Source organism: Peromyscus eremicus, unplaced genomic scaffold (assembly GCF_949786415.1).
Source record: "Peromyscus eremicus unplaced genomic scaffold, PerEre_H2_v1 PerEre#2#chrX_unloc_4, whole genome shotgun sequence".
In the NCBI taxonomy this organism is placed as follows: domain Eukaryota; kingdom Metazoa; phylum Chordata; class Mammalia; order Rodentia; family Cricetidae; genus Peromyscus; species Peromyscus eremicus.
Genome location: NW_026734291.1, coordinates 1,109,921 through 1,125,118, shown reverse-complemented (window position 1 = coordinate 1,125,118; position 15,198 = coordinate 1,109,921). Strand labels below are relative to the sequence as shown.

The following is a 15,198-nucleotide window of genomic DNA, read 5'->3' as shown; positions in this document are numbered from 1 at the left end:
AGCTATTCACCTGTCTCAAACAGAACAAAGAACCCTGGATTATGAACATAGAGGGAGCAGAAGGTATAGAACCAGGTAAGATGAAAGGAAACAATGGATTATGTGTAGAGTACAAAACAAGAAACAAACCATAAATGCAGTGGGATTAGCCCAACTCCTCACTAGAAGCAATGCCTAAGAATTTCATTTTGAATTGTACACTAGAATCTAACACAAAGAGAATTTTACATGGTTTTCCCTCTTTTCATCAAAAGAGTGATTAGATGAAACTTAGTAGGTCAGTAGCAATTTGACAATGTATGTGGGGCTTTATTTTGTGTTCCAATAAATGTCTGAATCTTTCTCCTGTATGTCAGTGATTCTATTGTTTTTTTTCTGTATTTTTACAATATATCTGGATCAATTTATTTTTATTTCTTTTACTTCCTTGCATACTATCACTTTACCATACTTACCCAATGTCATGATTCCCACACCCCATCTTATTCTCTCAAGGAAAGAGCAGAAAATAAATAAAAAAATCAAGGAATGTTTGTGCTGGCCAACTGCTTCTGAACATAAGACTTTGAATATGATTGACATACATTGATGTTACTCAATTGAAAAACAGATTTTCTTACTCCTGAAAGACAGGGACTTCACGTATATTCTTGTCAAAAAGTTGTGACTTTGGGCCTACTTTCCACATTAGAATGTGAGAATTTGTCTGTATCGGGCTTGTGTGCGTTTGGGTCTTGCTGTCACAGACTTGGTGATTGTATGGCCATTATTCCTATAATATGAGTAAACTTCTTTTTCCATAGAGTCATTTCCCATTGCTTGTCTTTATGTTCTCTCTGTGTCCATATGTTCATAGGTGTCTGACCCCTGATGCAAGAGTTAAAATAAAGGTATCCAAGATAGGGCTCAGTTCTGCAAAATCTCCATATTATGCTTCTCTAGTGAAGGATGAGTGATGCACAAATCAATGGGTGTAAAAATTTAACATTCACTTAATGCCATGCTCATTAAGCAGAATAATAATAGTTTTTTTTCTAGGGCCCATGTCCAATTTGGTCTCAGTTCCTTGGCAGCAATAACAATGTCAGGTATGAGTTCCAACAATGCAGTTGAAGTTAAGACAATCAAATACTGGTTATCTATTGCCAACACAAATTGTTAATTTTGCACATTGCTTTCAGACCAGCGAGAATATTCAGTTACATGGTTCATAATGGTGAAAGACTGATGAGTACTTTTCTCCTCATGTAGCATATATAGCGTCTTCTAACACCATGCATGTATTTCAGTTGGTTTAAAGTGTCAGTTGCACACAAGTTTGATATCTTCCCATTCAATGTTTTAAGTATGTGAGCCTTATCATTGGGTTGTTGATGGTAACTAATTAGAAAGTCAATACCCAAAATGTTTTGGTATAACACCAGAAAACAATGAAACCCATTACGTGTACAGGAGGCTTTATTTGTTGGCACATGATTTCAAGATTGGGTATTGACTACACTATTGTACAGTAATGACATTTAAATAGTTTTTAGACATGTATGCATTTTAACAAGCTTCTACAGAAGTATGGTTTCCTATGTTTCTTCAAAAGATTTCTCATGTCCAGAAAGGTAAAGATGCTTCCCTTCAAGTCTGATGACCAGAGTTCAATCACTAGGACACAGACAGTGGAAAGAGGTTTCTGAAAACTACCATCTAATCACACATATGCCCACATACATATAGTCAGTAAATATATAAATATATTTCTAAGATTATCAAGGAAAGGACTGTAATTTTAATTATTCCTCTTTGTATTTGCTCTTCTAAATTACTCTATAATCACTTTCATGATTTAATACTGTTTTAATTTCTCCTCCTTTTTTACAATACTGTTTTTAATTTTCCCTTTTTTGGAAAAAAAAACCCTACATCCCCAGTGGCCCCATACTAGCTACCTAAACTATTGAAAACATAGAAACCAAAATCTTAAAAGCTAGCATCCACCAATCTGAGAAAATATGCAGTATTTGTCTTTCTGGGTTAAGTTAGGATACTTCTTTTCAGTTACATCCATTTGCCTACAATATATGAAATATCAAAAACAAATGAATGAATTTCTTAGCATATAAACTAATAGAGATAAATCAAATGACATAAATAATTTATCATGTCATGTATTCTGAAATTGAATAGAAGGAAAAATTAAAAAAAAACTCAACTTAAGAAATCCAGATGGATTCAGGACATAATCCCACCAGAACATTAAAGAAAAACTAACACTAATCCATTTCCAATTATATGACAAAATTACCATTTCGAGAAAACCTCAAAATCATTATCTACTAGGATCAAGGTGACTTCATCCAAGAGATGCTAATAGGATCAACATAAGCAAATAAATACCCATAATATATTAGGAGGGCAGACTATAACAAAGAGACCAAATGATCTCTTCATTAAATGCAGAAAATATTTTCATCAAAATAAAACATCCCTACATTATAAAACTCCAACAGTAGGAGGAACATATCCACATATAATAGAATATGTTTACTGTAAGTAATTACCAGCATAATCACCATAAATGGAGAAAACTCAAAATATTTCTTATATAATTGGGAAAATAAAGGATACTCACTCTCAAAATACATGTTAGATGTTCTGCTTGAAGTCTTAAGTGTCCATCTAAGATAACATGAACTTCAAGGGGATACAGACAAGGAAGAAAAGCATCATAGTTTCCTCATTACACATAATATTTATTTTATACCAGAAAATTTAAATCAAGATTCTTATGCATGGAGCTAAGTTTATTGTTAGTCTCTCCTTCAACTTTAGTACTGACTTTCATTCCATCATAACTGAAGAAATCTCCTAAATTAATGTTTCCCAATTCATAGTGTCCCTCTATCTCTAATCTCTAATGAAAGAATTATGGACACCTAATGATTACTGTGAGAAAGAGAATTATCATCTGCCATGGGTTACCCTCATTATTGCTTGTCTAGTGCAAAGTGGTGAGACCTGAAATGATATAATCATTTACAATAAAGCTGGACTGACATTCTGAAGTTAAATATATATTTAACTTTCATATATATTTAATATATTTAAATATATTTCATGTACATATATATTTATGTATATATATATTTGAAAAAATATATACATAAATTCCTAAGAGTAACAATTATCAAATGAAGATTACATTATTGATTTGTGGATGTGGGAAGAGTTGGAGGGAAAGTGGCTGGGATAAGCTTGAAATGAAATGATATAATTATATTTAAATTAAAATTACATTTAAAAAAGAATTTTTGAATTTCACATGTAAACTCTGAGTAATGATATTTTACTTTGAAAGAGAATTCTACATTTCAGTCTACTTTGAAAATATAAATTTTATTCAGTAGGACTTTTATCAATTTGATGTTGTTGTTGTTGGAGACAAGTTTTCCCTGTGTAACTCCCTTGGCTATCCGGTAACTTGCTTTGTAGTCCAGGCTGGCCTTGAATTCACAGAGATTTACATGCCTCTGCATCCTGAGTTCTGGGATTAAAGTCTCTGCCTGTTGAGTCCTAGTGGCATCTGCTACCACCACCCAGCATCCTTTTTTGTGTTTTTGAATCCAAACATATCAGAGATCTAAGACTCTTCAGAAAAAAACAGATTGTAATGCACTCTGGTCACCATTCATATTCTGCATTGAAGTCAGTGAAGAACACTAAGAAAAAGCCAGACTGTGATTCACATGGATGGATCATCTTTTCTTTCCTGGACATATATTTAATTTTTCTCATTTTTCCCTTTTTTTGTGTCAGGGTCTCTAACCACGTAGACCTGATTGGTCAGGAACTAAATATGTAGATCAGTCTGCCCTCACACCCAATGAGATCCATCTGCCTCTGCCTTCCGAATGCTGAGATTAAAGGCCCATCTTTTACTAATTTAAGATATTTTTGGGCATCTGAAGAAATGAAAGTCCTAAAGAATTATCAGTGTGATTGTGGGGATTTTGAAACACTCTCTCCTTAGGGGCATAAAGCTCTGTGGACCTGATAGGCAAATTTGTTTTTCATGATCATTTTATTGTTTTTTTAATAATGACTCACCTTTAATAACTACACATTAACATGTATTAATAATCATTAATCTTAGAAATCTATATATGATATTTTTCATTTTATCATTAATATATTTGGAAAGAATATTTTTACCTAGATTAATAATTCAATTTCCAAGTGAATGGAATATTTTTAATAATGGCTAATAGTTTCATTTAATATTTTTACAGTTGTTGGTAACATGACATGTTTAAAGATGACCTTTTCAAATTTTACATATTATAAAATAAAAGTCCATGAAATTGCTTTCTTTATGTTTATCATGTTTTGACATTAATTCGTTATGGAAGAAGTGCTGAAATTTTTTGTTTCATCTTTTTGCTATTTTTCCACATATTAGTGTCATTTTAAGTAAAAATTTCTATGTTATTTTTGTATATTTATACACAGTTAGATTAGAATTGCCTTTCATTTCTTCCAGCTCTGTTTTGTTATCCCGTTCAGGAGTTGTCCCCTAAAGAGTGCACACAGGATACTTTCCAGGCAGAACTGTCTGGACAGTTTAAAAGTAATAGCCTTGGTGAATTACACATAAGGAAGTTCTGCAGATATAGGTCTGTGAACGAAGAGCCTGAATCATGTGCTGATGGAATTGATCTTTATGCAGCATCCATCACTGATATTCCTGACAGAATAGATGAAGAAGTTTCAGTTTCTCCTCAAAAGGCTCACTCTGTATCATTTCCATTCAGATCACACAATTTCCTTTCAAATATTCAAAATGACTCAAGCCACACTGAAGGGAAAAAAACCAAAATCCAAAGCAAGTAGACAGTCTTTAACCTACCTTTCAGATTTCAGGAAGAATTCCTGCATTGAACAAATATATAAGAAATTTGGGAGAAGTTACAAGAGATGCTCGGACCTCTTTAGAACTAACACAGTTCACGTTGGAGAAAAAATGTGCAAACGTAAAAAGTGTGGAAAGTCATTTTCTCTGTTGTCAGCACTTAAGGCGCAGTATAAAATCCATATGATAGCCGGGCGGTGGTGGCGCACGCCTTTAATCCCAGCACTCGGGAGGCAGAGCCAGGTGGATCTCTGTGAGTTCGAGGCCGGCCTGGGCTACCAAGTGAGTTCCAGGAAAGGTGCAAAGCTACATAGAGAAACCCTGTCTCGAAAAACCAAAAAAAAAAAAATCCATATGATAAAAGAATCGTACAAGAGCTTGGGTGAGTGGGAGATCCCAGCTGGATCAACAACAGAGAGGGAGAACAAGGAATAGGAGACCATGGTAAATGAAGACCACATGAGAATAGGAAGAAACAAAGTGCTAGAGAGGCCCACAGAAATCCACAAAGATACCCCCACAACAGACTGCTGACAATGGTCGAGAAACAGTCCGAACTGACCTACTCTGGTGATGGGATGGCCAAACACCCTAATTGTCGTGCTAGAAACCTCATCCAACTACTGAGGGATCTGGATGCAGAGATCCATGACTAGGCTCCAGGTGGATCTCTGGGAGTCCAATTAGCGAGAATGAGGAGGGTTTATATGAGCGAGAATTGTTGAGACCAAGGTTGGATAAAGCACAGAGACAAATAGCCAAACGAACGGAAACATATGAAATATGAACCAATGGCTGAGGGGTCACCAACTGGATCAGGCCCTCTGAGTGGGTGAGACAGTTGATTGGCCTGATCTGTTTGGGAGGCATCCAGGCAGTGGGACCGGGTCCTGTGCTTATTGCATGAGTTTGAAACCTGTTTGAAACCTGGGGCCTATGCAGGGTCCCTTGGCTCGGCCTGGGAGGAGGGGACTGGACCTACCTGGACTGAGTCCACCAGGTTGATCTCAGTCTGTGGGGAAGGCTTTTCCCTGGAGGAGATTGGAATGGGGGGCAGGCTGGGGGGAAGGTGAGGGGGCGGGAGGGGGGAGAACAAGGGAATCTGTGGCTGATATGTAGAACTGAATTGTATTGCAAAATAAAAATTAAAAAAAAAAAAGAATCATACAAAAGTCCAGAGCATGACATGTTCTTGTCACATGCATCAAAATATAGAGGTCACTGCAAAATTCACACTGAAGAGAAAGCTTTCAAATGTAGAGTATGGCAGGTCCTTTACCCATGGGTTTTCTCTTCATCTTCCTCAGAGAACCAATCCTGGCGAAAAACCTTTCATATGTGAAGCAAGGGGCAAGTCTTTTACTCAGAGTTCAACATTTCATATACATCAGAGGATCCATACTGGAGAAAAATTATACAAATGTAAAGAATGTGGCAAGTCATTAAACAAGGCCTCAAATTTTTCAAGTTCATCAGAGGGTCCACACTGCAGATAAACCTTGCAAATGTAAAAGATGTGACATGTTATTTACTCAGAGTTCACCACTTCAAGTTTATAAGAGAATACATACTGGAGTGAAGCCTTACAAATGTAAAGAATGTGGAACGTCCTTTACCAGAGTTTCAACACTTAAAGTTCATCAAAGAATACACATTGGAGAAAAACCTTATAAATGTAATGTATGTTGAAAGTCCTTTATTGTTGGCTCAAAAATTAATGTTCATAAAAAATACACACTGGAAGAAAAACCTTACAAATGTAATGAATGTAGAAAGTCCTTTAATGTAGGCTCAAATCTTTTTGTTTTGTTTTGTTTTTGATTTTTTGAGACAGAGTTTCTCTGTGTAGCTTTGGAGCCTGTCCTAGAACTCACTCTGTTGCCCAGGCTGGCCTTGAACTCACAGAGATCGACCTGCCTCTGCCTCCCGAGTACTGGGATTAAAGGCATGCACCACCATCGCCCAGCCGTAGGCTCAAATCTTAAAGTTCATCAAAGAATATACAATGGAGAAAAGCCTTACAAATGTTCTGATTGTGGAAACACCTTTACTGATAGCTCAACACTTCAAGTTCATAAGAAAATACATCCTGGAGTGAAACCTTACAAATGTAATACATGTGACAAGTCACTTACTCAGACTCAACACTTCAATATATATAAGAATACACACTGGAGTGAAGCCTTACAAATGTAAAGGATGTGGAAAGTCTTTTACCAGAGGCACAACACTTAAAATTCATCAAAGTTTACACACTGCAGAGAAACCTTACAAATATAATGTATGTGGAAAGTCCTTTACCTCAGGCTCAACACTTGAAGGCCATCAAGGAGTACACACTGCAGAGAAACCATACAAATGTTCAGATTGTGGCAAGTCCTTTACAGAGCTCAACATTTTATGTTCATCAAAGAATACATACAGGAGTGAAACCTTAGAGATGTAAAGAATGTGGAAAGTCCTTTCAGCAGATCTCACATCTACAAAGACATCACAAAGTACACACAGGAGGGAAACTTTACAGATGAAAAGAATGTGGCAAATCCTTTATCAGGTCCTCAACAATTTAAGTTCATCAAAGAATCCATAATGGAGAAGAAAGTTAAAAATATACAGATTGTGGCAAGTCCTTTACCCATGATTCATGTGTTCAAGGCTACTAAAGACCCATTTAATGCAGAACCCTTAAAATTGTAATGAATGTGTTTTTGTTATGTCTTTTTCTCATGGATAATCTCTACTAAAACCATACATTAGAGAAAGCATACAAATACAAAGCATGTGGGAAAACCTTATCTGGGTTCTTAAATCTTGAAGATCATAACATAATCTATACTAGAGAGAACCCTTACAATATTCAGAATGTGAGAAATATTATGGAGTACTCAGATATTCAAGCCTAGCAGAGTTTCACTAATGAGAAGAAACTTAACAAACGTACAGAAATTTAAAAATTCTTTACAAAGGGCTCAAAATTTAGAGCATGTCAGAAAATTCATGAAAGAATCTAACTCAATTGGTAATTACTGCCCCAGTAATCATACAATAAAAGGGTTCTCTATAATGTGAGTAGTGGAAGGAAACCTTCAGCAATTGTTCAAACCTTGCTCAATGTCAGATGAGTGACATCAGGAATCCCTATTCTTGGAATGATTTAGAAACATTTTGCCAAGAAATAAAATTTATGTTCACAAAAGTTCCTTGGAAAACTATATATACAGCAATATAACAAAAAGAATTATGCAATAATCATGTATTAAAATGATATAGAATTAATTTGACAAGATATGAAAGCAGTAATAATTTAAAAAATGAAGACATGTCAGGATAATTTTATGGATAACTATATTATTTCAAAATTACTGCATAATTTTCTGTATATTTTATGAAACAGAATATTGACCTGAGACTGCTATAGCTTTATATAAATATTATTGTGTTGCTAGTATTTAAGATTTTATAGAATTTAGATTGTTTTGAACCTCCAGTTAGTCCCAAATTTTTCTCAATTATCAATAAATATAATAAAACTTGTATTCAATTTCTGCTTCTTTGGAATGTTGGATATTCATTTAAATTGATGTTGTATAGTGAATTACTGCATTACAGGAAATGTTCAAAAAAACATGTCATGAAAATATAAATCAAGGCCGGGCGGTGGTGGCGCACGCCTTTAATCCCAGCACTCGGGAGGCAGAGCCAGGTGGATCTCTGTGAGTTCGAGGCCAGCCTGGGCTACCAAGTGAGTTCCAGGAAAGGCGCAAAGCTACACAGAGAAACCCTGTCTTGAAAAACCAAAAAAAATAAAAAATAAGAAAATATAAACCAAATGTTTTTGGGAAAACTGTAACAGATTTAATCATTAGAAGTATATATGGGGAACAAAATAAGGCCGGAGTAGGTCTGTGAGTGACCTACTGTTTACAGATGTAGATGAACCATGGACATAGACACACAAAAAAGACAAACAAACTTCCCTTCATCATGTGAGGCTTGGAACATTACAAATCCTCCTGTGATCCTCATGAGGATGTTAGTAGGAAACAACTCTCCACCATAATTTGCTCTTTTCAGATGTTTAGGCCTCAACAATTCAAGGCTAAAGAGACTGAAAGTACTGAGATGAGCCAAGATTGAGTATGTGTATAGCTTTAGATAGTTACTCTGCTTTCTATGATTACCATTCAGTAAATCTTCAACTCTATTTGAATGTAGGTATTGCAGACACAAAGCTTCTGAGGTATTGTAGTCTCTCCTCAGAGAGCAAAGAACACCTGATCCCAGCTTTTCTGTGGGTCTCAGTGTTACATACATCTGTAGTTTCTTCATTATCACATGACACCACTTATATCTATCACTGGAGACATACTGGACAGGAAAGCAATAGAGAAATAGTCTCTATTTAAACAGGGGAGATGTTATTTGAGAGTTTGAAATGAATTGTAATCATTTCTCACTAAGGAAGAAAATTGCCTACTTATTAAGTACTAATGAGCCTGAGATTAGGATTTCCACAATAAAATTTCATAGATAGAAATGAACATAACAACCATCAGCAAATCGTACCTAGTCTTAGAATACATGAAAATAAATACTAAACTAGTCCCCATATAAGCACATAAATTGGAACTAGTTTTCCAAACTAGAAAGATGACTCATTTAACTTAGAAACTGTTGTTTCTTCAATGCCTTATCTCATCAGTTTTTTCATGTACATGTGAATTTTTCAACTTGAAAGTTTATTTTAATGAACATAGTGTGTTACATTCATTGATGTAATAAAAAATAAAATGTACATCAAAGATAGAAAATTATCCACATCCTTTAAATCTTCCTCAATACTTGTACACCTAAGAAAAATTAATTTGTATCCCCTATAATTGAGTCATAATGGATGCTTACTCTAGAAATAATTCCTGAAGAAATTGTTACTCACTTAATGTGCACAATACTGATCCAGCCATATCTTATGGGAAGAGCAAAAGTCAGAAAGCCATGTCAACTGTTTGAAGAAGATCCAGAAAACCTGAGCAGCATAATGTCTGCCATGCCATTTTTCATTTAGATCTTGATATATTTCAGACTTTGGGACTTTTAATATTTGTACACTATGGGGATATTGGATTGCTAGAAATTTTCTTATGAATGATTTATGCCTTTACCCATGATTCTGCTTCTAAGCTTCTCCAGTAAAGGCCTGAGCATACTACCCCTTCCTCTTTTAGAGAGATAGCTTTATATATTTCACTCTCTTCCTTAGCCTTTGAGGTTGTGACACACATATAGAAGAGTTCTCTTCATGAGGACATGAGTTATTCTTAAAATATCTGTCCCTGTACTTACTCAGGAACAAGATAATCGAACCAAAGTAAACTTACAAAGGTCAAGAAGATCCGGTGGGCTAGAAGAGTTAGCCTCAGATAAGATTGCCAGCCCCTTCTGACTATACACTCTGGCAATTACATGGCACATGCAGCATTAAAGTGAAATTAACAAAAATTACCTCTGCCCCACACAGAAATATATATTGATAGGACAAGAATGATGTGAAATGATGATAAAGGAATGAGATATAAGAACCTCTCTTTCTGAAAAAAAGTTAGCATATGAAGAGCCATTGTGCTGCTTTGACCAAGGAACACAAGAATTCCAAAATTAGACAGATAAATAAATTCTATAAAGATATAAAATATAAGCATTGTGTTATGCCAGAAATTGAATAATAACTGCAAAACTTTTACCTGAGGATTTTTTGTTCTCATGTATGTTAATAATATATTGCTTGGGACATGGCAAACTGCCAAGGCTGGCAAGGAAATTTCACTTTGGTCTAGAGTCCTTGAAGCCACAAAAGTTACAAACTTGAAAACAGGCTATCATATGCCTCTAGTTTCTTTAAAAGTTGGATTATGGGGTTGAATTATAAAATTTATTGTAAAGGATAACTGTTTATCAATGGTGACTAAACTTGAGGAAAATAATTATAAAAGATAACTGTATTCTGTCACAATTCATCAATGATGACAAAACTTATAACCCCAGATATACAAGAGAAAACACATGCCCAAAAATAAAATTCATATTATCTATGTTTTAGAAAATTGTGAATCTATCCCTGATTAATGAATTCTGTACAAATAAGTAAACACTCTGGCTGCTAGTTAGTAAGGCTACAAGATTGTCTGGACAATCATCCCTGGCTCATCCTATCCTAACCTCTTCCTTACCTCCTCTCTTGGACCACAGCACCTTGGGGCAAGCCTCAGTTACAATACTATTCTAAATGGATGTTGTAATATTACAAGGGCATTGGATTGGATAAAAAATAATTTGGCATATTATATGTATGAATGAATCATTTGTAGGCCCTTAATCAATATTGTAATACTACAGATAGTATTTCCCATATCTATGCTTCTAATCTCCCACTCTTCAGTATGTGGTTTTACATATAAATTCAAGTATATTGAATTAAAAATATGTTTTAAAGTCAACCTTAGATTAATGTTTTTGCTTTTGTGTGTTTATAGGTCTAATGAAGATGTGTGGTCTCATGCCTGCTGACATATTCCTATAATGTAAGGTATTGTTCAGCCAAGTAAGATAAATTCACTTGGTCTCCTGAACTCCATTGCTCTTAGAAAATTGAAGAGGAAATATCAGTAGATGGATGAAAGGCTGATTTTTCTTATGTTTCTCTTATTTCAGTCACTAATGGTGAGAATATGTGAACAAAATGCTATTCATCACATGGAAACTGTATGAACAAAGACACTTGCTACAACTCTGATTAGATCACAAAGGTATCATCAACTGGTTAGGGCCTTCCTGTGCTTATAGCCTCCCAAAAGTAGAGCTTCTGAACACAGTTCACAAATGTTCTAGATGCCAACCAAACAATTGGTCATGTTAACCAAATGAAGATATCTGGAATGAACCAGAAAACCTGTTTCACAACTGTGCATGGAAATTCTTTTTTCTGTACTTTTAATTTATGCATTAGTTAACCAATTGCTGTGCTCTTCCTTTGGGAAGACTATTTTTTCCATTCTGAGCAATCCTTGGTTGCCTATAGTATTTTGTGTAAAGTTGAAGACTCATGGGCTTTTCCTTGCCCTTCTTGGCATTGCAGTCATTGCTGTGCTTAGTCAGATCATGTTTAGAAAGCTATGTTGCTGAGAATAAATGACTGTAACTTCTGACATTGCAGGAGACACAATTTCTGAGCAAAGTCACTTAGCCTCTGGCTCTTAAATCTTTTTGTTACCACTTCCACAATATTATGTAAGACTTAGGTGCAGTCATTATTTTGTATATCCATTGTGCCTAAGATCCACCTCTATATTTAATTGGCTGTGGTTTTCTATAGAGGACTTCATCTACTGGAAATAGAAATTTATTTGATGAGTTGTGTAGACTACACTGACAAGTAAGTATAAGCCCAAATGTTTATTGATTATTAGCATTTGTAATTAGGATTCAGAAAATTAGTATTTGTAGGTACTCCTCTAATAACCATGACTTTATTTGGCATTGAATAGATAGATAGGCTTCCAGAAACAAGAGTGATTTTATTCTTTTTAAGCAGATATTAAGTCCAAGTAAAATGTAGCTATCTTGGGGATGTCATTCTGTATGCTGTGAATATATGTTGTTCTCATTGGTTAATATATAAGCTGCTTTGGCCTATGTCAAGGCAGCTTAGAGGTAGGCAGAAAATCCAAGGAGAGAGAAAGGAAAGAGACAGACAGAATCTGAAGAGACACCAGCCTGCTGCCCAAGGAAAAACATGCCAACAGACTGGTAAGTCATGGAACACATAGCAAAACAAAGATTAATAGAAATGGATTAATTTAAGATATAAGAGCTAGCTAGCAAGTGGACTGTCATAGACCTCACAGTTTGTAAATAAAAAGAAACCTCTCTGTGTTTACTTGAGTCCAAGCAGCTCTGGGACCATTGGTGGGAGAGATTTGATGGGACTGTGGGGGGGGCTAGGCAAGACTGCAGAAATCTTCTGCCTACATTTGGCACCCAGATATTGTAGCAAGAATTTCAAAAAAAAAAAAGATTCTAAAATGGATCTAAAAACAGCTTCCTAGTTCTATCTCTCAGGCAAGGTGTGGCATACAGGCTTGAGCTACAGTACATTGAGTTTACAGCATGTGGGCTAGAGCACAGCATGGTGGATTCCTGCCATGGTACACTGTCACATCTTCAAGCTACACAGCATCCTGTGTGGTAGACTTAGCATTTGCTAGTATAGACAAAAATGTTTCTGGGCTATATGTTCCTTGATAGAGACATCAACCTACTGACTTCCAGAGTCAGCCAAGAGCATGGATCACAGAGCTGGCAGTAAATTATCACCACTATGTTAGAAAGCTGAGGTGGGTGGTGTCAGCAGCCAAGGCTGTTGCTTTTCATCCGAGCCATTCAGTTTAACAGTTTAAAATCTCTCTTGGTCAGAGAAGGATTATAGATTCACAATAAGACAGATTTAGATGGCATAAAATTCTAAAATGTTTACAATGTGTGTAAAAACGTATGAAGGCTTGGGGGAGAAAAAGGAATATATGAAGTTATATAAAAATACATAGTTTTAAAAAATAATGTCTTTAAAGAGACAATAAAAATAGTATAAAGATAAGCCATGTAAAGACAGAAATCATACACAGAGTCTGGATTCTATAGTCTTTGGGATTTTTACATGCAAACGGACATTTGATTATAAAGGCTGATGAAATAAGCCAGTATATAATATATATATAAAGACTTCAAAATTTGTCTAAGGATACATTACTTTGGAAAAGAGGTTCTGCGTTTGTTTCCACAGAAGATGAGAACCTCTGGATTGCTTCCAAGCTATTATGGTTTGAACAAGGAAGACCCCCTGAGAGGTAGCCAGATGTTCCAACATCCAAAATCAGCTTCAAAAAACTGGTTGAGACAATACATTCTCATAGATTACAGCCAAAATTTAACTATAATTCTTAATTTTCTCAGGATACCCACTAGATTATCAGTGCCCCAAACCAGCAGGGAGTAGTATGAGAGGCTATGCCCAAATTCCCACTATATTATTTATAAATGATTATTTTTATTTAAAGGATATTGATTATAAATGCAATCTCTTTCTAAAAAAGAAAAGGGCATATAGATATGATAGGATGAAAGGGTAGATTATTGAATCTACATTTAAAGAGCAACGACTTGTTTAAAATATTTTACATTGCTATAGATTTTAATTTATTGATACAAATTTAAAGTTAATTTTGTTATACTGTATATATCTCTACTCTTGTTTAAGGTATTATGTTTATGCAACTCATTTAAAATTGTAATATACAATTAAGAAGTACAGATTAATAGTAGCCTAGGATAATCAAACTCATAGTTATGTTAATTAAGTTTTTAGATATATAAAGGTATATTTCAATTAGGTAGATAATCTTCAAACACTTCAAAGACTTACAGAATATGCAGCCTAGATAATTCCTGGATCTCTGCCAAACTAATCATCAGAAATCCTTGACTCTATATATGCTCTGTAGGAACTCAAAGAATCAGGATAGTCTCATTGCTTCCCAGAGACTGCCACCTCCCATGCCCTACTCCTTGAAGGCCCAGTTCAAGCCTACCTCCTGCAGGAAGCACTCCATCCCCTGCCAAGGCTCAATATGGCATCCTCGGAAGATTTGTCTCTTGCTGTGTTACAATGGTACCAAAGGCCAACTTTCTTCTGCTTCTGTCTGGTCTCTCTATGTTCTCCATTCTCTTTTCCAAGTAGCTTGCTTCATCTTGCCACCATGTCTATAGGTTAACCATAAAGGCACTGAATAAATGCCCCATAGCCTGCTGGTATCACAGCAACACTGGTGACATCACAGGAGATGACAGGGCTCTCCAGGATACCACAGAGTACTCAAGTATGGGACTGCTGATGTCACAGCTTTTGCCTACCTGCTAACTACCTCACTTCAAGTTGCCCTTCCCAGGAGCCTTTCCTCACTTACAGGGAAACTTCAGCACCTCTTCCTTCTAAAGCCAGACGTCTAGCAATGCTTCACTACAAACTGTTCTTTGTGGGGTGTTTAGGGCTAACTTTTCAAACAGTGCTTAAGATTGGCTCTTTCCCACCTTAAGATTCATACTCAATGAGATAAAAAGGCTGCTGGTAAATTAAAACAGGATGGTGGGGAGGAAAGATGAATTCCCTGAAATAAACAAAGACCTGGAGAAAATCCTTGGAATGTTACAATGGGCGAGGGGCTCAAAACAACACAAAGCATCAAGTC

At 35.6% G+C, this 15,198-nt stretch overlaps 1 protein-coding gene across 7 annotated transcripts in view; it reads right to left on the bottom strand.

The window, feature by feature from the left end:
- Window positions 1–14,846, bottom strand: part of LOC131901160 (uncharacterized) — a 77,780-nt gene extending 62,934 nt beyond the window's left edge. For 3 of the 7 annotated variants that reach the window (XM_059252404.1, XM_059252405.1, XM_059252406.1), the window contains exon 1: window positions 14,542–14,787. In XM_059252404.1, the coding sequence (XP_059108387.1) occupies window positions 14,542–14,562 (21 nt within the window). In that variant the 5' untranslated portion in view covers window positions 14,563–14,787. Of the gene's footprint in view, window positions 1–1,440; window positions 1,657–2,623; window positions 2,686–14,541 lie in introns of those variants that run through there. The other 4 variants (XR_009376404.1, XR_009376402.1, XR_009376403.1 and 1 more) reach the window with 4 other exon arrangements.
- Window positions 14,847–15,198: the final 352 nt, after the last annotated feature.